Source organism: Dipodomys ordii, unplaced genomic scaffold, assembly GCF_000151885.1.
Source record: "Dipodomys ordii isolate 6190 unplaced genomic scaffold, Dord_2.0 Scaffold46, whole genome shotgun sequence".
Taxonomy (NCBI): Eukaryota; Metazoa; Chordata; class Mammalia; order Rodentia; family Heteromyidae; genus Dipodomys; species Dipodomys ordii.
Window position 1 is genome coordinate 6,613,849 of NW_012267262.1, and position 27,252 is coordinate 6,641,100.

Sequence of the window (27,252 nt, forward strand, 5' to 3'; positions counted from 1 at the left end):
CCCCGCTGCCCTGCGACGCGCCCCCCCGGCCTGGGGCAGCCGGCCTGCGGGGCCGGGGCGGGGGCTCTTTCTCCGTAGACGCCCGGGCCGGAGCTGATCCCGTCAACAGTCCGCCGTAACAGCGCAGGGACGCGGCGCTCCGGAGTTTCGCCCTTCCCGCTGCTCCATGGAAGCGCAGAGGCTCAGGCCAGCCAGCCCGGCCCCGCGCAGCTGCCCGGGCCGCGCTCTGCCATCGCACCCGCCTCCCTCTGCCCCCACGGCCTCCAGCCACAGTCGCTCTTTCAAGGTTGCGGAGCGTAGCCTTCAGCCATGCCGGCCGGCCGGCCCAGCCCCCCGCCCGGGTCTCACACAAACACCCAGACTTGCTCGCTCGCTCCCCGCCGCGGCTCCAGCTCTTCGCGTCCTTTTCCCTTCTAGGGTTGCACGCTCCGGTTCCCAAGCCCCCAGCCGCTGGGTTATGCAAATCACTTAGGTACATGCAAAAACTAACCCTTCTCCCGTTGTGCTATTGGCCCGGGGAGGCCTCGAGCTCATTATTATGCAGGCAGCCGGGCCGTCATTGGTCAAGAGTGAGACCATGGGGGCGTATTTCCCGAGCATGAGTGACAAGGTGGTGGTGGTGTGGTGGTGGTAGTGGTATTGGTGGTGGTTCAAAAAACCTCTCTGACTTGACTCTCTTTGCCTGGCAGGTTGTGGATTTGAAGGTTAGAAGATCCGCAGGCGAGGACTCTGGTTTTTAACCTTCCCCACCCCGTCTTTTCCTTCCCTCCGCAGAAATTGGATCCTCTAAATTGGATGATCTGAAAAGGCAAAACTAGCCTCCTTAGCCTTCAGTTAAATTTCAAATGACTCTCCACTGTTCCTAAAAGGGCCAAGAACTTTGGGAGCTGTGCAAATGATTTCATAAGAATTTTTAAAAAGGAGGGAGAGGGGAGATCTTTGAAGAGGAGGAAAAAAACGTTTCCTTCAATCTGACCCACATCTTCGGGTTTTAGCTGTGTCCTACATTTAAAACGATTAATTTTCTCACTTCACCTGGGATCTTTATGCTCATCTTTATATACACTTGGTAGCTAAATCAGGGATTTATTATCCCTGATACAAACCAGACTGCTTTCTCACTCACTTTAAAAATCCTAAAACGCAGGGATGTCATAAGGGTCAAAGGATGTTTCTGAACGCTGGATAATTTCTCCAGATAACAAAACTTTTGAGTGCTGAGTGACTATCTTTCAGAAGTCAGTGGGAACTTGACGTTAGGTAATTATTAATATTTCTTCCCATTCTGGACTTGTATTTTCTATGGCCTTTGACATCACCCTCTCCATACCACCCCCTCCCCCCATTAAACAAAATGTAGCTTTATGGGAGCCTCCTTTCTTCATTTGGGTTGTTTTAGTCCTTATTGGAGACACTTTTTTATGAACTCATTAAATTAAAGCACGTTGGGTTTAAACTATCACCATCATAAAGTTAACTAGTGATCTCATGCAAGTAAGCCTGAAGACAGTGGAAACAAGTTGATGCAGACCTAAAAGGCTTTTCAGATGAAACATTATCCATTATCTTTGTATTCAAGAGTTTATGGTTAAAATAATGCCAGGTTGGGCACATGACTAACATTCTATAAATTTATGCTAGAGAGTCAGGGAATACAGACATGACTTTGCGTCAAGTTTTGAGAATGACAAAATGCCTTTCTCCATAGGCCTTAGACACAACTTCAAGAACATTGAAGAACACTTGTGTGTGTGTGTGTGTGTGTGTTGTTTGTTTGTTTTTGTAGGTCATGGGGCTTGAACTCTAGGCCTGGGCGCTGTCCCTCAACTCTTCAGCTCAAGGCTAGCACTCTATCACTTGAGCCACAGCGCCACTTCCAGCTTTTTCTGCTTATGTGGTGCTGAGGAATCGAACCCAGGGCCTCTGGCATGCAAGGCAGGCACTCTACCACTGAACCACCTTCCCAGCCCCCATTTTTGTTTTTTGGTTTTTTTTGTGTTGTTGTTGTTGTTGTTGTTTGCCTTTGCTCTCTGGTTTCAGAGATTAGAAATCTGAACCTCTCAGATACTGTGCTCTTCATACTATCATTTCAGAACAACTGGCTCATTGTCTGGTGTTCTAGGAGGCTTTCCTGACTTCATTTTCAGTGTCTAAGTCATTTCTGCAGTGTTTGAGCAACTTAGATGAGTAAATAAAAGGGGGGAAATTGCAAAATTTCCCTAATTTATGCCTTATATCCTCTTAATAAAACTGAAATATAATGGAATTTCTCTTTGTCAAGATAACACTTTCTTATAGACTTTACTGATTAATTATATTTCTGCCCATTCATTTATTTTCTTACTTTTTTGGAGGGAGTCATTTTCAGGTCTTGAACTCAGAGTCTCCTGCTTGCTAGACACATTCTTTACCACTTGAGTCAGTCCCTGTTTGGTCATTAATTATTTTACCAATAGGATCTCCCACCATTTCTCTAGGCTAACCAGGACACACACACACACACACACACACACACACACACACACACACAACCAAACTCCTATTTATGCCTGTTGGGGTAACTGGGATGACAATTATGTGCCTCCACAGCCTGCTTGCTTTTCTTTTCAAGTAATAATTTTCAAATTTTAGTGATTATGCAAATTATATGCAAAATTGTATTTAGAATGTAGAATGATCTATTAGGCTTGAGAGAAACCCAGGAATCAGCATTTTGAAGCATTTGAGATAAGAGTGATATGGATGGTCTCTGAAACACATTTGGAGAACTTTATTCTTTCTTTCCAGGAATAAAATGTTTTGGCTGGCAACTTAGGTGAAAGGAAAGATTCATCTTTAGCCACAAACGAATTGTAAATTTTGTGGAAGAAGACAATATTCCACACAATAATCCACAGATTATGAAAAAAGACCAAAGATTAGAAATAAAGGACTGGTCGTGAAAAGTAAACTCTATTAAAATGTGAATATTTCTTATATCAGCCATTTAGTTTTTACCTATTATATCAGTTGTCTTCACGCATACACACACACACCACCACCACCACCACCACCACCAAATAAAAACAGATTTTACATAAAACATCAAGACTAGGAGATAACTCCAAATAGAAATTTGGTAACAAGCAGAAAAAAAATCAATCTGCCTACACACTACCTCCTGTGGGTGTATGGATTTATAATATCTACTAGCTAGATATAAAATGTAGCCTGAGAGGCTTTTGTAGCAGCACATGTCTGCATTCCCAGAACTCAGGAGACACAGGCAGATTGATCACGAGGTCAAGGCCAGTCAGGCTGCAAAGCAAGACCTTGTCTCAGAAATGCAAGACAAAATAAAGATGTACAGCTGGGCAGCAGTGGCTCTACCGCTGCTGTGTGTTTCTTTGGGGCAGTAAAGAAACTATCCTCTCTAAGGGACGCAAAGGACATAGGACTAAATGACTGTTGGGCAACTGACTAGCCCTTGTCCTGGCGTGCTGGTAAACAGAACTCAAGAAGAGTATTCAGAAGCCCTATCTCCTAGGTGAACCGTCTAAGAAGGCATGATTTGGAAGACAGTGGGGGCATTTTAGATAGTGATACCTTGACGAATTGCACTTTTTGTAAAGTATCCCTCACTTAGAAAAATAAACCAAGGCTATTGCAATCAGCTTATGAAATAAGCAAATGTGGCAGAAGTGTCCTGTGTACTTGCTCCCGATCTGTTTCTTCTTCTTTTCTCTGAATAGTAAACATTTTCTTAAATGTCAGAATGAATACTAATCAGGTATAGAATTTTATCTATGTTCTGCAACTTGCTTTTTGCATTCAACTTATAAGCTTTCTCCTTGTTCCTAAAGTAGGTACCTATGTTAATTAATTTTTGTTATTGTATTGTATTCCATTTCAAGAGTATACTCAGAGGACTGGGAATATAACTCAGTGATAGATAGAGTGTATGCTTTGTGTCCAAAGCCCCTAAGTTTGATTCCTAGAATGACAAAGAAAGGAAAGAAGGAAGATAAAAGAAAAGAAAGGAGAAAAGAAAGAGTTAAAAGGGAAAAGAAAAGAAGGGAAGGAAGGGAAGGGAAGAGAAAAAAAGTGTGCCAAATAACAGAACTATTATAAGGACACAAAAGGATATAGAGAAGTAGATTTATTTTGAAGTATTCGCAATCAAAGAAGCTAATTTCATGACCTGCCATCTGTATATTCAAGTCCCAAGAAAGCCAATGCTTTAGTTCAGGCTCAAGTACTTATGCCTGAGAACCCAGCAACCATGGTAGTTCCTGTCTGAACCTGAAGGCTTGAGAGCAAGGATGGCAGGGAAAAGTGTATGTCCCACACAAACAGAATGAACAATATCACCTTCTTTTCTGTTCTATGGAGGCTGACGAATTCTACCCACATTAATGAGGTCATCTTCTTTACTCAGGGTACAGATTCAAATGCTCATCTCTTCCAGAAACCCAGTCACAAGGAGATCTGATGTTTGACCACCTAATTGGGCATCCTTTGCCCAGTAAAGCTTGCGTTTGAAAAAAATTTTGTATCCAATATGTAATAATCTATCCACTTTATTATTTCAATTTTTTCTAATATGTATGATTGTTCATATATACATATATTTCCTTCATATATGGGTCCAGTAGTGGAATTGCTGGGTCATAGATAATAAGCATTCACCATTATTAAATGTTGCTACATTTCACACAAATGACTATGTGATTATGCTTGTGGCATATGGCTGTATATCACAGCATTCAGGAGGCTGAGATTGGAGGACAGTGAATTGTTTGGGGCCAGATTGGACTACATGATGAGATCCTGTCTCATGACAGGGTCCTAATAGGGTCAGAGAACAACAACAACAAAATCACCATTACTCTGGACCTTACCAATGTCCAATGTTACAGGCAAAACTGCAAGTCTAATGAACATGAAGTGAAATCTCAGTGTAGTTTGGATTTGACTTTACCTGATTACAACTGTATTTTTTCACATTTGTGTTGGACAGTCTGGCATGTGGTTTTCTGCATCACCTGTTCATTTCCTTTGTTTTCTATTAGGTTGTATTTTCTTTTAGTGTTTTAGAGTAGAGATCAGCAAATACTTTTTTCTGGTTTTTTTTTTTTTTACTTAGGGCCTTGTGCTTGGCAAGCAATTACTCTGCCTCTTAAGCCAAGATTCCTAGCTCTTGCTTTTTGCCCAGGCCAGCCTTTATTTATGTTTCTTGCTTAACTGTGATGACAGGCATGCACCACCATGCCCAGCTTTATATTGGTTGAACTGAGTCTCAAACTTTTTGCTTAGACAGGCCTCCAACTACAATCTTCCCTACCTCTGTACCTCGAGTAGCTAAGATTACAGGCACAAGCCACCATGCCTGGCTAGCAAACATTTTCCATACTGTGTGCCCCATACAGGGACATACAGTAACCTTGGAGGACTTTGTGGTCTCTCTCAGAACTCTTCTGTTCTGTCATTGTAACATGAAAGAAGCCATCTATAATACATAAGTAAATTCAATGTGGCTGTTGGTTACAATAAGATTTCTCTATTTAAAAAAAAAGTATTGGACTACTTCTGGTTCATAGTCCAATGTTCTCTAACCCTGCCTAATCTTTTTGTGTGTGTGTGCCAATTATGGGGCTCAAACTCGGGGCCTGGGCACTGTTCCTGAGCTTCTTTGCTCAAGGTTAACACTCTCTCTCTTGAGTCACAGCACGAGTTCTGGCTTTTTCTGTTTATGTGGTACTGAGGAATCGAACCCAGGGTTTGTTTCATGTGTGGTAGGCAATCACTCTACCACTAAGCCACATTCCCAGCCTCGTGTTAATCTTTTTTTTTTTCCAGTCATGGGGCTTGAACTCTGGGCCTGAGTGTCCCTGAGTCTCTTCAGCTTAAGTCAAGTGTTCTACCACTTGAGCCACAGCACCACTTCCTAAAGTGTTAATCTTTTATTGAACTCTTACTGCTTATTTTTGAAAAACATACAGGATTATGAAAATAATCAGAGAGATGCGCCTAAAAGGCAAGCATTTTTTTTTGGTCTCAATGGTAAGCTCATGCTAAAATGTATACTACACAATAGGTAGAAAGTAACCCAGAACAAGCTATAAAATGCCCTAGTTTTTGGAATGAATGACTCAGAAAGTCCTGGGCATTTAGAGTTTCCCTTGTTCTTTATTCAAAAAACATTCCCAATATTTTTAACCTAGTATAACCACATGGCCTGTGATAAATGCCTACTGAGTTTAAATAAAAGAATAAAGCCTTAACTATTATGTAAAGTTAGAAGCTAAGTATATACATATTATATAAATATAAGAACATATCGGTGCATATGTGCAGATATATACACATATGCATACATAATCTTTTCAAATCATAATGAATTCAATGAATACAAGAAGAAAATCAGGTCTGATTTCTGTTGGTAAGACAGCTGACATGCATCTACTCAGATAATCGAATCTTCAAGATAAGCACCATATTACTATCCCTTATAATGAGATCAGTTCTTTCTGGTGACCCTCCACACCTGTGTTTCATGCTTTGGAATGGCAGAGTTTCCATATACTGTCCTTAAAGCCTGCCTTCATCTCACCTGTCTTAACTAAGATGCTTTTCTAATCATGTATCTTTTCCCTCTGTTTGAACACTCTTAGAGAGTTCTTATTGTGCAGTTCTTATGGTGCAGCATCTAATTTGGGGTCTAGGGATTAATTTAAAACAGTGATTATTTTGAAGGATACACACACACACACACACACACACACACACACACACAACCAATACAGCATTATTGTCAAATTAAAAATACCCTTTTGGAGAGTGCGCATGTAGCACATAGGCTTCTGGCTCCTCTGCCAGGAGCTGGGGCAAAGGCTGAAGTAGTGTCTGGCAGCATTACAGGCCACCTTGTGCAGTGCCAATGGGTGGTGAGGGCTGGTGGTGAGGCCTTGGGCAGGACTGGCTCAGGGCCAGTGTTGGAGGCAATCCTTCAGTCGTTGACTCTCCTGACCTGGTTTGACATCCTGAGGTCAGATAACCTCCGTATTTCCAGTGACCCATTTTGCTCCCCCAAATTTCAACACACTTGGATAAATTTTAGAAGCATTGATTTTTTTTTCTATTTCTGCCTCATTTTTTAAAAAAAATTATTTTCTTTTTCCTCATCTTTTTTCGTCAATTCTAGCTTAGGAGGAGAATGAGACTCAAGGGGACATCTTCTAAATTCAAAACCACATGTGAACATCCAAGTCAGAGCACAGAAACAAAACTTGGCAAAAGGTTAAATGTGTGTTAAAGAAACTGGACACTACCGGATGCTGGTGGCTCATGCCTAGCCACTCAGGAGGCTGAGATCTGAGGATTGTGGTTCAAAGCCAGACTGGGCAGGTAAGTCTTATCTCCAATTAACCACCAGAAAACCAGAAGTGGTACTGTGGCTCAAGCGGTAGACCACTAGCCTTGAGCTGAAGAGCTGAGGGACAGTGCCCAGGCCCAGCCCCCCACGACTGACAAAAACAAAATGAAAAGAAAAGAAAAGAAGAAAAAAGAAACTGTACACTAGGCTGGGTGTGGATGGCTCATGCCTGTAATACTAGCTACTCTGGAAGTTGAGATCTGAGGATCATGGCTCACAACAAGCCAGGCAGAAAAGTCTGTGAGACTCTTATTTCCAATTAACCACTCAAAAATAGGAAATGGAGCTGTTGTTCAAAGTGGTAGAGTACTAGCCTTGAACAAAATAGCTGAGGGAGAGTGCCCTGAATTTAAGATCCACAACTGACAAAAAAAAGAGGGGAGGTCAAGGAAGGAAGGAAGGAAGGAAGGACAGAAACTGGAGAGTATAAGAGACAGAAGAGTATTGGCAGGAAAAAAAAAAACCATAATAGGAAATCAGGAGCATAACTGTGTGGTTATGCTGAGAAACAAATTTTAGTCACAGCATTTGGGTACTTTTCTTCCCTTAGAATTCCAAGTAAGACATAAATGCTTCAGAATGACGTTCGTATGCAACCACTATTTCAAGGAAGTACACGCACATCTGTGCATGCTCCAGGAAGAGCAATACTTGGAACTGAGCAAGGTTAGTGGTATGGGACTGACATGTCCTAGAAAGCTCTTCCCTATCTACAGGAACATAGTTGAAAGGAAAGCAAGGGACCGAAGAGGCAATAAGAGGTTTTAGATGGCAAGAGACACTTGGAATAGGATGTGAGGCAAGACTTCACATTCTGTAACTTGTTTTCCCTTTCTTATCCTGGATGCCTAAAACTGTCTCAGAAAAGACACAAGACTGGGAGTGTGATTAGGAATAGTGCCCTTATTAAACATGTGAGGTCCCTTGGGTTCCATCTCTAGCATGACAAAGTAATCATAATAACCCTAGAGTATCTGAAGATGACTTTGAAATAATTTTTGAAAAATAAAAAGATGTTCAGGCAATGCTTGTGAAAGCACAAACAAATTGGGCTTTGGTGGCTCACATCTGTAATCCTAGTTACTCAGGAGGCTGAGATCTGAGGATCATGGTTCCAAGCCAGCCTGGGAAGGAAAGTCCAAAAGATAGAGTGCTAGCCTTGAGCAAAAAAGCTCAGAGATAGCACCCAGACCCTGAGTTCAAGCCCAAGGAACAGTACCAAAACAAACAATCACAAAACAAAAAAAGCAACTATTTGAAAAGAAAAACAAATGCTCAAAAGCAACAGGAACATTAGCTGGGCCTGGCATGGCAGCATACATCTGAAATCCTACCACTTTAGATGCTAGGGTAGGAGGATGGTGAGTTTGAGGCCAGCCTGAGTTATTAGTGAGACCCTGTCACCAAATACAACAACAACAGCAATAGCAAATTAAATAAAGAAACAAAAAAGCCTGTGGAGGAGCTGGCTCAGTGGTAGAGCGCTTGCCTAGCATGCATGAGGCCCTGGGTTCAATTCTTCAGTACCACATAAACAGAAAAGGCTGGAAGTGGCGCTGTGGCTCAAGTGGTAGAGTGCTAGTCTTAAGCTGAAATGCTTAGGGACAGCACCCAGGCCCAGAGTTTAAGCCCCACAACAGACAATAAATAAATAAATAAATAAACCTATCGAGGTAGGATCCAAGTTACTGCATAGTAGAATGACACTGGAAATACTATTTTCTAAGTCTGGCAAAATTTGGTATTTTTTCCTCTCATTTCATGTTAATTTATTAAAACATATAAATTCAGTTTGTAGAAAACTGGAGCAAGATTTTTAAAAAAATGAATAGAAGAGAAAATAGAAAAGCTAGAGGTGATTACAGCAACTTTATTAGTTTGCTCCTTTTATTCTTCTAAAATAACAGACTATGGTCAAGCTTTTCAACATTTTTGGACTTTGTTTTTCCTCTTTCAGGTAAGATTCGCTGTGCACCTACTGAAGGCTGAAGAGGCGCAGCACTGCTTACATATAAATCACCCGGGGTAGATTGTTTTGGAAACAAAAACTCCAGGGCTTTACCTCCATCAATTGTAGCATAGAAGTTCCGAGATTGGAGGGGCAGAGGCTGGATTTTCAGTGTTTAAAAGTTTCTGATGTCAATGTAGCCCCATCCTGGAATTTATGACTCTCTGCTAGGGGACTGTGCATGTTTGGGTTCTCAGAGAAACAAACCAAACACTAGTGCAGCATTACTCTTCTGAGAGATTTATTAGGGGAAACATTTATGAGGGGATGTGGGGCGGTAGTTGAGGGAGGTTGGCAGAGCTGTCAGACTGAGATGTGTGTCTGGCCCCAGGTGAGGAAGGAAAAGTCCTAGACTGAAGACTATACGGAAGGCGACCCTTAGACCATCCTATATGCATTCATCAAGGAGGATGGGGAGTCTCCAAGACAAAAAAAAAAATGAAATCATCTCCCAGAGGAGTCTCATATCTCCCAGAAGCAGACTTGCTTTTGTGGCGTGGCAGTGCTCAGTCATTGACAGAGACCAGCCCAGTGAGCCGTTCCTTGTGAAAGAATTTCTCATTTGTGAGTCTGCTAAAGCATTTTCATGGTAGCCATATGACGCGCAAGGCCTTCCACTCAAACAGTTTAGCATTCAATTTATCTTACAGAACTTAGAACTCAGGGTTACAGTGGAATTAACAGTAGTCCAACCATTTCCCTAAGGTTAAATAGCATCTCTGCAATGTTGGGGGTACTTCTAAAGTTAGCATCTTTGGACCTTGGTAAGTAGGAGAGCTTACCTTTTGGGTGGGTCTAGTGGTTAAAATGCTCAATCTTTTGTTGTGTCTAAATCCTGTCTGTGATGGTTTTCAGATCCTCCGAAACAGGATTAGAAACAGAAACAATTGTGGACATTGTAGGTTAAATCTATTCATTTCTGGATCTGAGATGTAGCTCAGAGGTAGAACACTTGCCTACCATCTGTAGGGACCTAGGTTTGATCCCCAGCACTGCAAAGAAAAGGTTATGTAACAGGCTCAGTCATGGTAACACATATCTGCAGTCCCAGCTACAAGTCTAAGAGTAGTGTGGGCAATGTAATGAGGCTCTTCTCAAAAAAATTCAAAAAAGTAAAAAAAATTCTTATTTCATAGTGAGAAATCAGATAGGCAGCTAAATGATCCAATACAATATGCCCTTTTCACTAGCAGAACTAGAATCTAGCTTAACTGCTCTATGAATGGTTTATTTTTTTTTCCAGTCCTGTGGCTTGAACTCTGGGCCTGAATGCTGTCTCCAAGCTCCTTTAGCTCAAGGCTAGTTGCTCTACCACTTGAGCCACAGTGCCACATCTGGTATTTTCTGTGATTAATTGTAGATAAGAGTCTCACAGACTCCTCTTCTGAACCATGATCCTCAGATCTCAGCCTCCTGAGTAGCTAGGATTACAGGCATAAGCCACCAGTGCTGGGTTTAATTTGTTTAATTTTTAATCTTTAAGTTTCATGGAAAATAAACCATATTTATAAATTTATTATCATATAAAACAAGCTAATCTAAGATAGTCAATTTTATTTTTTAGTTTAGTTTATTTAGTTTAGTTTTAAAAGTTCCCAAAGCCTTTCTGAAGTTAGCAAATTTGTGGACATTAGGTAAAGAAACTATAAGAGATATAAAACCAAAGAAGACTTCTATGTAAATAATGGTATTAATGTTTAATAGGACCAAAACAATGCTAAGTATATCCCCCTCAAATCTTTAAACTGTATTACAGATATTCATGTCATATCAAGTTTTGAGTATTTTTTCCAGAAGTTGTTTATTTTCATATTAATAAGTGCTTAGTTTTATAAAACATATTTCAATTTTAATTTTGAAAGGAAAAAAGCTCACCTACATTCCTATAATTTCAAAATTCAATAATTACAAAAAATATTACAAAAAATACTAAGCTAGAAATGACGACACTTTGGCACCACCTCGTGGTCACATACGAAAAGGCAAGAGAACAAAATGGTCCAAGCTGTGTATAATAAATCAGCCAGGAGTTCTCTGTTTACTGGTGGGTGTGTGTCAGATAACATTGATTTGATTGTAAAGGACTTTCCTGAAGTCTTTCTTCTGGTTTAAGATGCATTCTTGTATGCATAGCCTCAGGAGGTTGAGGCAGAAGAATTTAAAGTTCATGGCCAGACCAGGTTACACAGTAAGATCTGTCTCAAAATAAAGGTGGTGTGTGTGTGTGTGTGTATGTGTGTGTGTGTGTGTGTTGTTATTCCCATCTTTCCTCCTTGGTCATCTTCAAAAAATATATTCTGAAATAATAATCACTCTAATAGGACCAACAAGTATTTATACATACATAGCTTGTTTTTGTCCGTCATGGTGCTTGAACTCTGGCCTGGGCGCTGTCCCTCAGCTCTTCAGCTCAAGGCTAGCACTCTACCACTTGAGTCACAGCTCCACTTCCCATAGCTTGTTTTTTTATCCTACTGAAATTTTATGTTCATGTTTTGTCTGGCTGCTTAAACACCACACTTTCTAGGCTTTACTTCTACCTCATGGTCAGTCCTAACTGCTTCCAGTTTTGATAAACTTGGGAAGAGGGAATAGGCCCTTTAAAAGTGAGTAAGCTCATGCTGGATGGGAATGGTCAGAGAAACCTGTAACTAAGTAGGGTAGTCTAATTTTAGGAAGCCCATTTTTCTTCTTAAAGGGAAGGTATATCAGTTGCCTGGCCTTTCACAGAGACCTGGGGTTCTGTGAGGTCTTGGGGTTCATTTTGTTCTGTAGAGTACTTCTAGCTTTTAGAACATGGCTGGCCCACAGTAGACATTCAACAAATGTTTGTGGTAGGTGTGGATGAGTCAGTAAAGATATTGGGCCCCATCTACCACTCATTTTATTTCCTTACTATACTCAAAACCCTAGTGAGGAGGGGTGATTTTTTTTTATTGGTTGGTCCTGGTAAAGCCCCTCAACTCTTTGACCTGAATGGCTTCTTCGTTCACATCATTCTGGTCTTTCTTCAAATGTCATCTTTCTCAGAGGCTTTTCTGTCCTTACCATCCAAAATAGTTATTACGACTGTTTCCCTGCCTGACACCATCACGTTCTTTACAACTGTGATCGTCTATGTGCCAGGCATTCTTCTCAGAAAGAACCTTTGTCAGGTTCCTGTCTGCTGTTAGGATGCTTATAATCTTGAGAAGGGAGTTGACAAGAAGCACACAGCAAATGGTGGAAATTTCCTACAGAGGATCAGCACATGTAAAGGTCTGTCGTGTAGGCAGAAGCTGGCCTTAGAGCAGGTCCCCATGGACCATGGTGAAGGGCTTAGATTTTTGTTCTTGGTGGGTTGAGAAACTGGAGGATGTTTTAGGGATAACAAGCATGTTAGGAACTTAAGAAATAAGAAATAATTGCAAACTTAATGAGAAAGGCAGTTGGTATCATATGCAAATTTGGACAAAAACAAGCAAGTGCTGGGTCAGACATGTTGGGCTATGTCCCCAAGGCTCACCCCAGTGTAGAAGGGACTCTGGACCACAGGTTGTGAACCTTGACAAGTGATTTAATGCTGAGTCTTATACTCTCTAACCTCTCTAGCCCTCAGTTCCTGCTGGACAGGAACAATGCTCCTACCACCAGATAGAATTGTTGTTTTATTCAGGGTCTTTCCCACTACAGAATTAGGCACAGTTGTCAGGACTTCGCCTTGATTACTGCTGTATTCTAAGTACAGTGCCCAGCAATAGTTGGTCCCGGTACAAATGCAGTGAATAGCTCACTAATGAATTTTTCACGTTCAACCACTGAGACTCAAAAATCATTTTATTGGAATGAAAAAATAGCCCTCAACTTTTATTTCCCAATGTGGTTTTCTTACTTTCTTCTACCTCCTGAAACAATTAAAATGTTTACAATGCATTTTCTTATACTTTAAATGTATTATACTTTTTTTTTTATTCCAGTCATGGGACTCAAATTGGCCTGGGCACTGTCCCTCAGCTCTTCAGTTCAAGGCTAGTGCTCTACCACTTGAGCCATAGCACCACTTCTGGTTTTCTGGTGGTTTATTGGTGATAAAGAGTTTCAGACATTCCTGACTGGGCTGGCTTTGAACCGTGATCCTTAGATCTCAGCCTCCTGAGTAGCTAGGATTACAGGCATGAGCCACCAGCGCCCGGCTCCTAAATGTATCAGACTTTTATAATACTTTTTTTTGCTGTGAATATTTCACTAATATTGCTGCATATATTTATTGTTATTTGAAATACAAAGAAACTCAGTAAGTACATAGTAGTATTTTTCAATGTGCTAGTACAACTGAATGGAGAGTAACACTCTCATATTAGGTAGAAGGTGCCAACTTGAAAATAACTGATTAACATAACTCACTGGTTCACCTTACATTTATTTTTACACCTTAAAACCTAAAAAGTAAAATGAACAAAAGTATATTAAAGCAACAAATAAAAAAAAACAAATAGAAGTACAGTATGATAGGGCATGGTACCTGAGACCCTCATTTCAAACCCCAGTACCACAAAAGTGCAACATGGTACTGATTGTGGAAATACATGATCTGAGTCTGTGAGGGTGTGGAGAACACCTATTCTGCTGAGCGGTAGAAGGAATGTTTAATGATAGGAAGCCAACCATGACTATCAGTCAGCTACATGATAAAAATAGTTCACATCGAATCAGTAGCATTTTAGTACTGCTGAACTTTTAAGAATGGAAATGGCCTTCAGAGATCACCAAGAAGAGGTCTCCAAAGCACTGGAGCGGGAGAAGGGTTCAGGGCAGCCTCAGACCCCTCCCTTTCCTGGCCCCTAGAACTAGTAGCTCTGGTCAATACATGCCAGGCTGTGGCTGAGGAGAGAGCCTCTCTAAACAAAGAAAAAAAATGCAAATCAGACAGGAAACCATTAACTTCTGGCAGAAACTCTAATCCAAGAAATTAGCAATTTATAATCAGGGGCTGGTGTGGCTCAAGCAGGAGAATGTCTGGCTAGCACATTGGAAGTGCTGAGTTCAAACCCCAAGTGTCAAAAACAAAAACCATAACCAAAGGTTTAGTGAAATTTGTTTCTTTGATCAGAGTACAGAGAATTGTAAAATATTCTTATGAATCTTGCCCTTTCTGTTTTCAAGCATAAAAGTTGTTTGCTAGGCATCAAAATAAGAACCTGCTAATTTTAGTTACTTGAGTGTAATTATTTCCTCTTGCTAACAAGGTCCTGAAGTGGGATTTACTATACCAGGCAGCTTTCCAAGCCCTTTACTGATAGGCACTGGCATAACAACATACACCCTTATTACAGAGCAGAGTAGAAAACTGAAGAACAGGGAAGTCAGGTGACTCATCTGCAGCTCATAGTAATGGAGATCTGAGTAGCTGTGTGCTACTCTGTGCTGCCAATCACATGCATGCTACCTCTTTTGGAATAACAGAAGAGATTTGTTTTCTTTATTATAATTAAGCAATAATTTGTTTCCTTAATTATAATTAAGCAAAATATTGAGATTTGAAATTTAATTTTAGAAACCACTGTGGTTTTTAACCTATGTATTTTATACATATCTAACAGAATGATGTCCTGTCAGTTTTTCAGATGCAAAGAATGACTTAACTTACATAACTATTTAAAATAAGCCTTCCAATCAGAACTTAGATGCAAAATGATGCCATCAATTAAAAAAATGTATGACTTTTATGCCCATTTTGTATATTGTTGCAACTAATGAGATCATTTGTCAATATTTTAAATACCATATCCACATACAAATTAATGTGACTTCTTGAAAATTAATAATCAAGTGATTGATTTTTCCCCCTTATTTATTAGTTCAACCTTTAAAGAAATGCTACTAGGGAAGGCTGGACAATAAAAACTGTGAAACCACACGGTTGGCAGAAGAAACAACAACCTGTAGGTTAGAAGATTCATAAACATACATTTATTCAGGAAATACAATTACTAGTCCTTCATATTTCAATTATTCATTCCATAAGATGAAATATTCACAACATGTATTCTTTTAATTTGATACCAAGTCATGCTGAACTTCTTTCCAGATTAGCCACAACCGTATCTTCAATTAAATGCTATCTGCTTTAATGGTAAACAAAACAAAAAAACTTTAGGACAATGATTAAAAACAAAACTGAACAAAGCAGAAACCAAACACAGGTGAATCCATGAGTCCTAAACAACAAGGCCACCACCGCCTAGTATTATAGTAATAGATAACAGTGGCTATGTTAATACAGTACAGAACTGTCAATGGCAGTATTTACTTGCAATTTTTAACATGCTTTTTCAAACAGTAATCTAATTTTTTTAAGTTTTAAAGGGAAACAGGTAGAAAGATGAGATGTTATAAATTTACATTTAAACTACTGGCAAATTCTATTACAAAAATAAACAAAAAGGAATGCCAAGTGCCTTTTACTACTAAACAAACACTGAGAAATATAGTAGCCGAAAACTGAATTATCCTATTTTAACACCTGCAAACAGAGTTTGGTATAAAGAAAAAACCTAGTGGTTCTCAAACTTAGATGTCCATTAGAATCACATGCAATGATATTTACAACAACAACAACAGTGATGCTGTTTTAGCTGGTCTTCTGGGATGGGAACCAGTTATCAATCTTTTAAGCTCTTCAGGGCTAAGATGCAGCAAAGGTTGAGAACCACCTAGTCAACTCAAGAAACTTACACAAAAATGAAAGGAAAATTGGGGGAAAGAATCTTTTATATTTGTAAATTACAAGTCAAACACCTATAATATACTATGTGCCACGTTTTATTCACCAACCATTCACTGACAGGATGAAAATTCCCTTCACATCTTCATTATATTAGACCAGTATCATACATCTTTGACAGTGAATTTTTCTGTGGTCAAGATTTAAAATTCTGAGATATCTTATGAGAAATGCATTAACAAAAACACTGCTACTCATGCTCAACAATACCAAGCAAAACTACTATATTTGGCTCCTTTAAGCTATCCTTATTTTGAGAATTATAAATAGGTGCCAACCCACACAAAGAACAGATTGTGGATTACTGTAGGAGAAACAGAAAAGCTTACTCAACTTACTAAGTTTGAACACCAAAAAAGATTTAACTTGGCTGAAAGTTCTCAAACAGCTGAGAACACCGAACCAGGAAGCTATAATTTATAATGAAATGTTGATATGTCTTTAAAAGCCACTGCAGCTGTAGCTACACTAAAATAAGATTTCTTCGGGGTTTACTCACCCTGAAATGCAAGAATACAAGCATAACAATAATATTACTACTTTTATATGCACCAGTACCTCCCTTTAATATATAAAGCTCTACAACAAATACCTCTAATAATTTTACAATTAAATTAAGTCCATAATTTGTCTATACTACTTTGGTCTCAATATTTTAAAAGCACAGCAATTCATTTTGAAAATACACAATTTAACATGATCTTATCAATAATGTCAAGCACATTTGGTAGGGGACTAAAGACACATTCAACCATGCAATCCAGTGTTCAATACCTACATGACAAATAACAATGCTGATTGACTTTTTGTTCTGAAAAAACAAAAAACAAAGACCACTGAAAACTGCAACACTCTTTTTAAGCCTCACAATGCTCACAAACATGCAGAAAATGATTTACATTTCTATTCTTCCTGAAGGAATGTTACAAAATGCTCACTTTAATAAAACAAAAGATTAATGTCATATTCCTGTGTATTTCAATCATCTTTTTAGTAACTTTTAAAAGTTTTTAAAAAGTACAAATGTTCCTGTAAGTTGTGACTGCACATGTTTCAACTTTAAACTTCAGCTCTGAAGACCTAAGTCACAGTTATATACTAATAGCTGCCTTATAGTAAAATAGTGACATCCAGTGGACAAATGACATGAAGTATCTTCTTTAAATTGTAAACAAAGATACGATCTATATCCAATTAATTTAATATGGAGATCCTATTCATTTCATCAGATTCTTATACTATCTCCCCATAATTCCTATGCATCATATGTGCGTGTGTGTGTGTGTGTGTATCCTTTTCTTCCTATTTCAAATCAGTTCTTTCAGTTGAACTAGCAAGACTGCACAGCTCCTACGGAAAGTGAAGGCTGACTTCTTCTTTCAGTTATTTCCCACCAACTAACTGGCTAATCTCTTAGGCATCGAAGGACCAAATTATGAAAAAGACATTTAAATGGAAATGGATAGCATTAAAACATTTGCAGAGGATGAAATCTATACCTGTCTTCCACTTGTAATTTTTGATGCACTGTTTAATAGCAAAAGAAAAAGATATTCTCAGTAATGCTAATAATCCTACCATATCTTCTTGCCTCGCTGCTTAAACCTTATGAAAGAATACACATTTTTGCAATGATTGTTTCAGTGTTTAAAAGCTCACTTGTATAAATCAGTATAAATGGACACTCATTATATATTATGCTTAAATAAAAGTAAAAAACTTCCAATATGTTGCATTATGGGTCTACCACTGATTTTATATATATTATGCATATGTCCAAAGTACAAAATGCAGCAGAGATGTTAACAATGACAGTGTAATGAACTGCTGAAGGTGAGACTGTTATGTTTAATTTCTTGGAAAACTGTAAAGAAACTTCACAGATTAAAAAAAAAAAAGAGTAAGCAAAACAAAACAAAAAAAGAATCAGAGAACTGTTATTTTTAAATAAGTAGCCAAAAGAAGGAAACCTTTTTCCTAAAAAAAGATTAAGAATGTAAAAGTACATTTTAATATTTAAAAAGCAGTCTTAAAAATCTATAACAATTTTATGACAAAATCTGCATTTGAAAAAGGCCTGTAGAAACAGCAGGGCAGAACTGCCCTTATACCTTTTACTTTTTCTTGTCAGAAAAAAGTGTATGCATCTCTGCAATCATAATGATGTTAAAATAGGCATTTATAAAATGGCAAGGATTTCACGGGAAGTGTTTTTTTTTGTTGTTTGTTTTACAATAACTGGCATCGTAGCCATCAGTAGGTCACAAGCAAAACTTCTTTAGCTAAAGAGCAAAATGGAATATGAAGTTTTCAACCTATTAGGTCTGTTGCCTGCGTTTGGCTGATCTCATTTTTTCGAAGCGTGACTCCATTTCTTCTAAGACTTTGGGTGTATACCGCACCACCAATTTAACCTTTCCTTGGGCTGCTTTCAGCAGTTCTACAGCTTTTTCATGATGTTCTCCTTCGACGCTCTGGAACACACATACACACACAGATTTTGTAATTAGCTCAAAAAGGAATAGATATTTAAAATACAATTAAGTAAAAGTTTTAAGGTTATATCAACACTCAAATTGTTCTATAATTTTCATTAGCAGGAAATTGTTATAACATATAATTATCATATCAATGTATATTTCTGTTATTTAACTATATCAGAAGTAAACCAAACAGGTGCCAGTCTATACAAGTAAAATGAGAGTAGATTCCTAATTTTATGTATTGCTTTAGCTATTAACAAGGTTTTGTCCATACCATAAAAAAATCAAACTGAGCACTGCTACTTTACACTGAAGATAAACAACCACACTTAAAGTGCTTTAAAGATCACTGGGCTGGGGATGTAGCTCAGTGATGGGAGTGCTTGTCTAGAACCCTGGTTCTGATTCTTCCACCACAAGAAAATTTAAGGAAAAAAAAAATCATCACTGTACCAAACAGCACTGCAAGATTCACTCCAGATTTCTCAATTATGGTTTCCTGGTTTTTCCCTACCTTCTTTAACTGAAATGCACCCCCAAGTGGTCATAAGATACTACTACAAACAGAAATAAAATTCATCCTTACCACTCCATTGACAGAAAGGAGTTGATCTCCTCGTTTGAGGCCCCCATGTCTGTCAGCAATCCCACCAGGAATTATTCGAGATATATAGATTGGAGAATTTTGTTCTTTGCCTCCCATAATATTGAATCCCAAGCCCTCTTCAGTTTTTGGGAGCTCAACAACTCGAGGATGAGAATGTCCTTCACTGGCAGCAAAAGCAGCAACTGTAGCCTGAAAGAAAAATTCATATCACCTTAGTTCTTTTATGCTTTTCTAAAAGCTAGCCTCTCTCCCTCCATTTCTACTTCCATCTTTTTCTTAGGAGATGCAAAGCAAACACAGAGACTCATGTAAGTTAAGGATGGCATACTTACATCCTTACTTCTGAACTACTTTTGAAGTATGGATTTTAAACGGTCTGGCTAGTCTGAGCAACTAAGCTGATTTTTTTCTACACCCCCAGGTACCAGGAGATGAACTCAGGGCCTCTCACCTACTTGGCTTGCTTGCTTGTCTGGTGCTTTGCCAGGTAACTGGAGATGGGAGTCTTAAGGACTTCCCTGACTGGGCTAGCTTCAACCTGAAATCCTCCAGATCTCAGCCTCCTGAGTTGTTAAGATTAAAGGCATGAGCCACTGGTATCCAGATAAGCAGATTTTTTTTTTAAAGAGATGCAACTGAAAAGAATACCTTGGGACTGTGTAGGGTTATAGTATTTTGAGGTTTATTTTTGCTTATTCAGTTCCAAGACCTTTTGTGAAGTTCTACGTGCACAAGGCTTGGCAGGCAGGCTTGTTGGGCAGATAAACACTTTATAAGAAAGTGAAGAAACTCCTCTTGGTATGCCTGTAGCCCTGAGCTTCAGGGCCCCATAGCCTGAATCATTCAGGGGCCTTTGTACATGATACAACCTACCTACAAACAGCATACATAAGAGGGGTCCTTTGCCTCTATGTACATTCTTTTGGCTGCTATACTTTATATACTATACATATCATAGACCAAATAACTAGCACATCAAGAAATAACAATATAAAAAAAATGAGTGGTACATAAAATGAACACAAATGCTTCTGTTACTTTTGCTAAATACCTAGTTACTCTAAGGGAAAAAAAAACACACACACATGAAAGATGAAATATAGCCACCTCTCTTTAACACAGGTTGACAGTTTCTATTTCATTTTGCTTTTAAAGGGCCCATTTTGCATGACATACCAGGATGTAGGTACAAAAGAAAGAAGAAACAAAACTTGTTGAATAGCCACTATCTTTGAAGCCCTGAAAAAGGCCTCGTTTTAGAAAGATGGAAGAAACAGGCTTACTGAAAAGCCAGTATCTTTAAAGCCCTAAAAAAGGCCTTATTTAACAAATAGAACTAAGGCTTACAAACTCAGTAAACTATTAAGGTTATATATAATTGCGGGATGAAAAATAAGTTTCTTTTTCTCAATCTGAGTCTAGGTATATAGTCCAGGCTGTCTTTAAAATCTCAGCTTCCTGAGTGCCTGGATTAGAGATGTGCCCAACCATGCCTAGCAAAACCTAAGTTTCTATGGCTTTTCCTACTCTGATAAGTGACACTCACATTGAAGTATTTGTATTTAAGATAATCTAACATGTTCCTTTGTGAACCAGTAACTATCAATCAGAATTATCTCTATCCTAAACACATACAATTCACACTGAGGTTAATATCTGAATTATCTGAAGAAAACATTAGTAGAAGAAAGCAAACATGCCACCTGCAGCCCTGGAGACATAGCTTACTACTATGTAAAATGGAAAATGGAATAGCCTTCCTGGGGAGTACCACACTTCTCGTTACTGTGGTTTGAGGCAAGTAATCTAACCCTCACAGTTCCCTTCAGTCATCCTCATCAACTGCAAAATTAGTGATGTTACATATATATACATATATATATAATATACACATACACACACACAATCTCACTACTGACTCAATAGTTCCTAATATTACCGCCAGTTTATGTGAGGTAGTGTATATTCACTTATATTTGAACCTTAGTTCTTTCCTGTGCAATGTGATGTTTTTATATCCAATTTGCCTGCATCTCCAAATGATTGTTTTTCAAGTAACAGTTCTGCAATATCAAAGCTATACATTTAGAGAAACACATACCACACAATTATGAATACAATTCATAATACGTGTATAATTGTGTGAGAGTTCTCGCAATGCTTTAACTAAGCAGCATAAGACCTTATTTAAAGCCAATTTAAAAAATCCTATTTTTAGTACTTAAGAAATGATACCTCATTTATCAAATGTTTATTATGAATCTAACATTGCATTTTCAAGTCTTTGAAATATGACAAATTCTCAATGTTGATAAAATGAGAAACTTTACCTTTGCGGTCGCATTGGCTCTCACTTCAGGACTGCTACTGATATCCACAGTCTCATAGACATGTTCATAAACCTGTAAAACATAAAGTTGTCATATTAAAACTTGGAGTATACCATATTTGAATTCTCTGTGAATTTAATGTGCTAGAACTAAATCTTTGTAAAATGCTTTTTTATTAGAAATTCCAAAGGAATTTTTCTTTTTGAGGGGAGTGTAGCTGGTGTTAAAATTTACATTCTTGAGCATGTTGTGCTTCTACCACTGACATCCCCAAACCTTAGAAATTCCCAAAATGAGAGGGACAAGTTCAAATGTTCTACAGTTTGTTTCTTAAGACATTTCTGAATCTAACTTTCAGAGTTTTATGTTAGCTAATTTTTAACTTAAATTTTTGGTAAATCTTAATTATGTTTACTTACCTCTCTCACAGCATTGCAGAACTCACTTTGAAGAACTCTTTGTAAAGCCTGAAGTTTCTGTGGTGGCACCTCTCCACTCCTTTGTAGTTTTTCCAACAATTCAATTGCTCTACAAATATCTAGAGTTAAACAAAGAGAAACTGATCATTTTCTCCAAGGATTCTCTAAATGCCTCTGAAACACTGTACTAATTCCCTAAGGACTAATCATAAGTAGAAAACAAAGGAGGAAAGGAATGCAAACTCTGAGCACACTGAATTTTACAGATTAGAAAAAAACAACCTTGCAGAACTATTACTTGAAAAACAGAATCTTTAGGAGATGCAGGCAAACTGGATATAAAACCATTACATTTCAAGGAAAGAACTAAGGCTCAAATATAAGATACACATGAATACACTTCCTCAGAAAAACTAGCAGTAATATTAAGGACTATTGAGTCAATAAAAATTTATGAAATCATCGTATCAGCAACCAGAACACTGAATAGTATGAGCTTGTATACTAGTGATGTCACTGTTCATTTTTCCTAGAAAAACACAATACATATAGACATGTACTTCCAGTAACTCTTTTAAATGCTGTTATCAGCCAGGACACATTTAAATAGCACAAATGAATAAAATGTAACAGTCTGTTTTTGATATAGGATTAACACTGTGTTTTAATTTAGGCAAGCTCACTGAATACAAATGTAGCTGGAGTTGTGGCTCAATGGTAGAGTGTCTTTCTATCAAGAGCAATCCTGAGTTCAAACTGCAGTAATAACAAAAACTTTCAATCTAGTCAAATTTCTCAATCCGGTCCTTATACTAGCTGCATGATCCTAGACAAGTTACTTAATTTTGCTGTTTCTCATTTTCTTTCAATGTAAAACCTTCCTCATAAGTAACTGGTGGTTGGGTGCTAGTGGCTCATGCATGTGATCTTAGCTACTACACAGGAGGCAGAGATCTAAGGATCATGGTTCAAATCCAGCCCCAGCAGGAAAAGTCCCTAAGACTCTTATCTCCAATTACCATGAGAAAACCAGAAGTGACACTGTGGCTCAAAATGGTAGAGCACTAGCCTTGAGCAAAAGCTCAGTGACAGTGCCTAGTCCCTGAGTTCAAGCCCCACAAAGGACAAAAAAAGAAGAAAAAAAAGAAGTAACTTGTGACTGAATGAAAAAAAAAAAAAAAGCAAACAGGGGTCTAGCAAGCAAACGTGTTAAATTGATAATAATTAATCGTAAGAAATATTCAGGAGTCCTATATAGTTATACAAATATAATAAGCATTTTATACAACTGTGTGGAGTGTACTTGTTTTATGATTTAAGAAACTTTAGAAGATTCAGAGTCATGTTATAACAGTATTAAAGCCTATCTTTAATAGTTTTGATTTTGTTTTCTACAACCATTTCTGTACCCCAAAAGGCTAGAGTACTATCTTTCTATTCCTTTTTTTTTTTTGACTTATTTAATGGTATACTAAAGGATTGGGATGTTTTCAGTACAGCATGAATAAGATTTCTTTATGTTTGCAGATATACTTACAACTAAAAGAGGTAGTCTTCTTTTTTCCTTTTCTATTCTAAATAATAAAAGTTTGAACATGAGCTAGCCAAGTTTAGTGGAAACAAGGAGACCTTCTCTATTCTGATTTCCCAACATCAGAATGGCTGGTAAGTGGGACTTGCTCATTCACTTATTTTGACTTTCAAAATCATTATAAGTAGGTCAGACAGGGCTGGAGATATAGCTTGGTAAGAGAGGGCTTGACAAGCATGTGTGAGGTCCTGGATTCAATACCCAGCAGAGGGAAAATCCAATTATCAAAGAATTTACTTTACAAAAGTAAAATACTAGCTGAGCATTTGTGTCTCTTGCCTATAATTCTAGCTACTCAGGAGGCTGAGATCTGAGGATCACAGTTCAGAGCCAGTTCAGGCAGAAAAGTCCTCATGAGATTCTTATCTCTAATTAACCACTCAAAAACTGGAAGTGGTGCTGTGACTCAAGTGATAATGCACTAGCCTTGAGCACAGAAAGGCTCAGGGACAAGCCTATAACCGACACCTCCTTTCCCCTCTCACCCCCCCCCCCGCAAAAAAAAAGTAAAATACTAAACCTGAACTGCACCAAATACACGTTGAAATGTTGTGTTCCAGGGAGCTGTGTTTTGATGAATCGGAAGACACTCAGGAGCTTGATCATATGCACTCATTGTGAGTACTTGTTACTAGGCTGCTGGAACTCAAAGAATTAGACTTTCTGTAACCTGATTTTTTTATGCAGCTAAATCAAACCACTAGTAATTCCACAGAAAAAACTCCAAGAGCAAAAACATAAAGCCATGACTACCAAGATTTAATGCCAAAGTGTGGAGTTTCCAGATTATTACTTAAAAACATATATAGAAGAATACTAACATAGGCAAAGCTTTCAAAGAAAAACACCTATTCCTATTAACACTAATGGGTTTGTTCCTATTTACACAGCATATCATCACTGTGTTCAAGTGGAAGATGTTACCTTTTTAAGCCTAATTCAGTAACTTTTCCAGAGCAAATATTCCATAATAAAACCAAGCTTGAATGTTCTGGTGGGCTGGAGAGAAACAAGATCATTTATAAAAAGGACTTCCAGGTGGTGAATATTGTAAATAATAAGCTTACAATCTTAAGAGAACATTTGATTATCAGAAAGGCAAGAGAGAAAAGAGGTTCTCTTAAGTACACGAACTCAAAAATGTATTTCCTTGAGAGGTGGGAAGGGGTAACACTGATCAAGATGCACTGTACACACATAAACTGACAGGTTAAATTGAAACTCCCTTGGTCAATTATTTAAAGGTAATAAAACTTGAAATGTTTTTCCTTAAAAGAAGGATGTTAATGCTCAAAATATAATAGCAAATTTTAATGCACACCAAAGAATTTCAACATTTATCAACAGTACAAAATATTTAACTTGGTACTTCTTGACTATTACCATGTGTCAGAAGGATGCTTGAATTGTTTGAAATAAAGGAAATGCAGAAGACTGAAACACTGAGCATCCCTAATCTGGAAGAGGGACGGCCAGTTGGGTACTTTCAGAGGCAGCTAGCTCTCTACACACAGCAGAGGGGTTTTATTTTCCACGACAGTTTGCTCTAAGCGCAATTAAGCAATCCTGGTTTGCAATTGTGAGGTTTAAAAAAAAAAAAAGAAAGAAAGAAAAAGGAATTGCACCTACAAACGACGAATAAACTACCAAATTCCACTTGGTTATGTAATCTGCTTCCCAAGCTCAAAATCACAGCGGGGTTGCTTTTGACAGCACCCTCCTTCCCTTTTCTGAGAGAAAAAGCCAAGCAGCTAGGAAATACCCCCAACTCAAAAGCAATTGAGACTGAGGTGAAAGTAACCAAGGAGTTTGCTTTTCAATGAAAAGGGGAGGCGTACGTGTGTGTGTACAGAAACCTGTTGAAATGTGTGTGTGTGTGTGTGAATAGAAACCTGTTGAGATGTGCCCTGAACACGGGAAGGGTGTGTCTGCGGGCGCAGGGGCTGCACGGGGCAGCGGGCGCCCGCGGGTGCAGGTGTGTGTCGGCGGGCGCACAGGGGCAGGGTGTGCCTGGGGCTGCAGGAGGCTCTCGGGGACGGGTGCCGGCGGGCCGCATCGGAACCTGGGGCAGGCAGGGTGGTGCGTGTGTGGGCGCAGGCGCACACAGGGCACACGGGGTTGGGCGCACTGGGCGCTCGCGGTGCCCGCGCGTCCAGACGCACGGACGGCGCGCGCAGTCCGCACCCACCAGGTGCGCGGCGTCCGCTCCTCGGGGCCACAGGCCCCTGGACGATGCTCCCGCCGCGCCCATCGCAGCAGGCCGCGTGCCCGCGGCCGTGCCCCGGCGGGAAGGGCGACGCGAGGCCGCAGGAGCCCGTGGGCATGCAGGAGGACTGGGTTCCAAGGACCGCAAGCGCCCGCCGCCCACAGCGACCGCGGCGGCCGCCCTCGCGGGGGACAGGAACAGGTTGGCTCCGCGACTCCGGTGTCTTCTCCTCCCCTGCAGCGTGTCCGCACTCCCTCGGCCCTCCCCTGGCACCCCGGTGTGGGAAATCACTTCACTCACCCCGCTCCAGCCGTACCGGTTCCCCCAGCGCCGCCATCTTCTCCCTCAGCGATGCCGGACCCACCGGAAATGACGTTACGGGACTGCGTTGGGTGGGGCGGGGCCTAGTGGGAACCGGAGGGGCCCGGACGGGCCAACTATCGCGAGAGCAGGGGAAGAGGGATGCTCGCGGGCCTCGCGGAGTTCAGAGCGGGCGCGACGCGCGTGGCCCCGTCCAGCGTGGCCGCGTCCAACTTGGCCCTCGCGAGGAAAAGACCTACCGGATTCCCCGGCTTTCCTGCGGCCTCGGGCCTTGTCGCCCGGCAGGCTCCATGGCAGGAAGGGTTCTACTCCCCACTTGACCTTTGACCCGGCACCGACAGCCCTGTCGTCCGCACTGCCCTCTCCTCTCAGCCTCCGTTTCCCGCTTTGTGTTAGGAGGAAAGGTCCTACCCGCCAAGTTCTTTAAACTCGTTATTATCCTTAGGAATGGGGACGGGGCCTGTACTGCACTTTGAACTCTGGGTCAGGGTGCTGTCCTTTAGCTTCTTATTGTTTTTTTTTCCACTCAAGGCTGGTGCTCTACCACTTGAACCACAGTTTTTCCAGTATTTTTTTTTGCCAGCTTTTTCATTGAAGATCAGAGGCTCATGGATTTTTCTGCCTGGGCTGACTTCAAAGCTTAAAAATCTCAGCTCCTTGACTATCTAAGATTATAAAGCACGAGCCATGAGCGCCCAAGTGATACCTACTTTTTTGAATGGAGGAGCTAGGAGCTGATAGCAGAGAAAGCAACTACACTCCCCCGCCCCACAGTATGCATACATATATATGTTATGTATGTGCTTTATGGCATATGTGTATAGCATGGGCATACATTTGGTATAGGTGTATGGATGTACGCGTGTATGTATGGAGAATGTAGGGTTTTCCATACATTTTCAAAAGCTACTAGAAAACATGCTCCATCCAAATGAGGAAGTTAGCTGACTAAAAAGCAGGAATATCCAATATAAATGAAATTAAGATGATTTCAGAATGAGTGTTGCATTAAGTTTTTCTAGATTAATAACAAACAATGGATATGCACACACAAGTTTGTTATGAAGGATTCACTCAGATGATTATGGGGCAGTAGATGTCTAGTGTTTA

At 39.6% G+C, this 27,252-nt stretch overlaps 2 protein-coding genes across 4 annotated transcripts in view; both read right to left on the reverse strand.

Moving 5' to 3' along the window:
* The window catches only part of Lgr4 (leucine-rich repeat containing G protein-coupled receptor 4), a 103,451-nt gene extending 102,973 nt beyond the window's left edge, over positions 1–478 (reverse strand). The window contains 2 exon segments of the mRNA XM_013019547.1: positions 2–51; positions 53–478. Coding sequence (XP_012875001.1) covers positions 2–51; positions 53–478 — 476 coding nt within the window.
* Positions 479–15,348: 14,870 nt separating this feature from the next.
* On the reverse strand, positions 15,349–26,189 carry Lin7c (lin-7 homolog C (C. elegans)). 3 transcript variants are annotated; one of them, XM_013019619.1, is made up of 6 exons: positions 26,122–26,189; positions 22,025–22,143; positions 21,606–21,677; positions 19,255–19,464; positions 18,501–18,659; positions 15,349–15,523 (listed from the first exon to the last, which is right to left on the reverse strand). In XM_013019619.1, exons 1-5 carry the CDS (start codon positions 26,156–26,158, stop codon positions 18,504–18,506), a joined length of 594 nt encoding a protein of 197 aa, XP_012875073.1. In that variant the 5' UTR covers positions 26,159–26,189; the 3' UTR covers positions 15,349–15,523; positions 18,501–18,503. The 3 variants fall into 3 exon arrangements, with proteins under 3 accessions (XP_012875073.1, XP_012875072.1, XP_012875071.1); XM_013019618.1 differs by having other exon boundaries at positions 15,349–16,996; XM_013019617.1 differs by having other exon boundaries at positions 15,349–18,659.
* Positions 26,190–27,252: the final 1,063 nt, after the last annotated feature.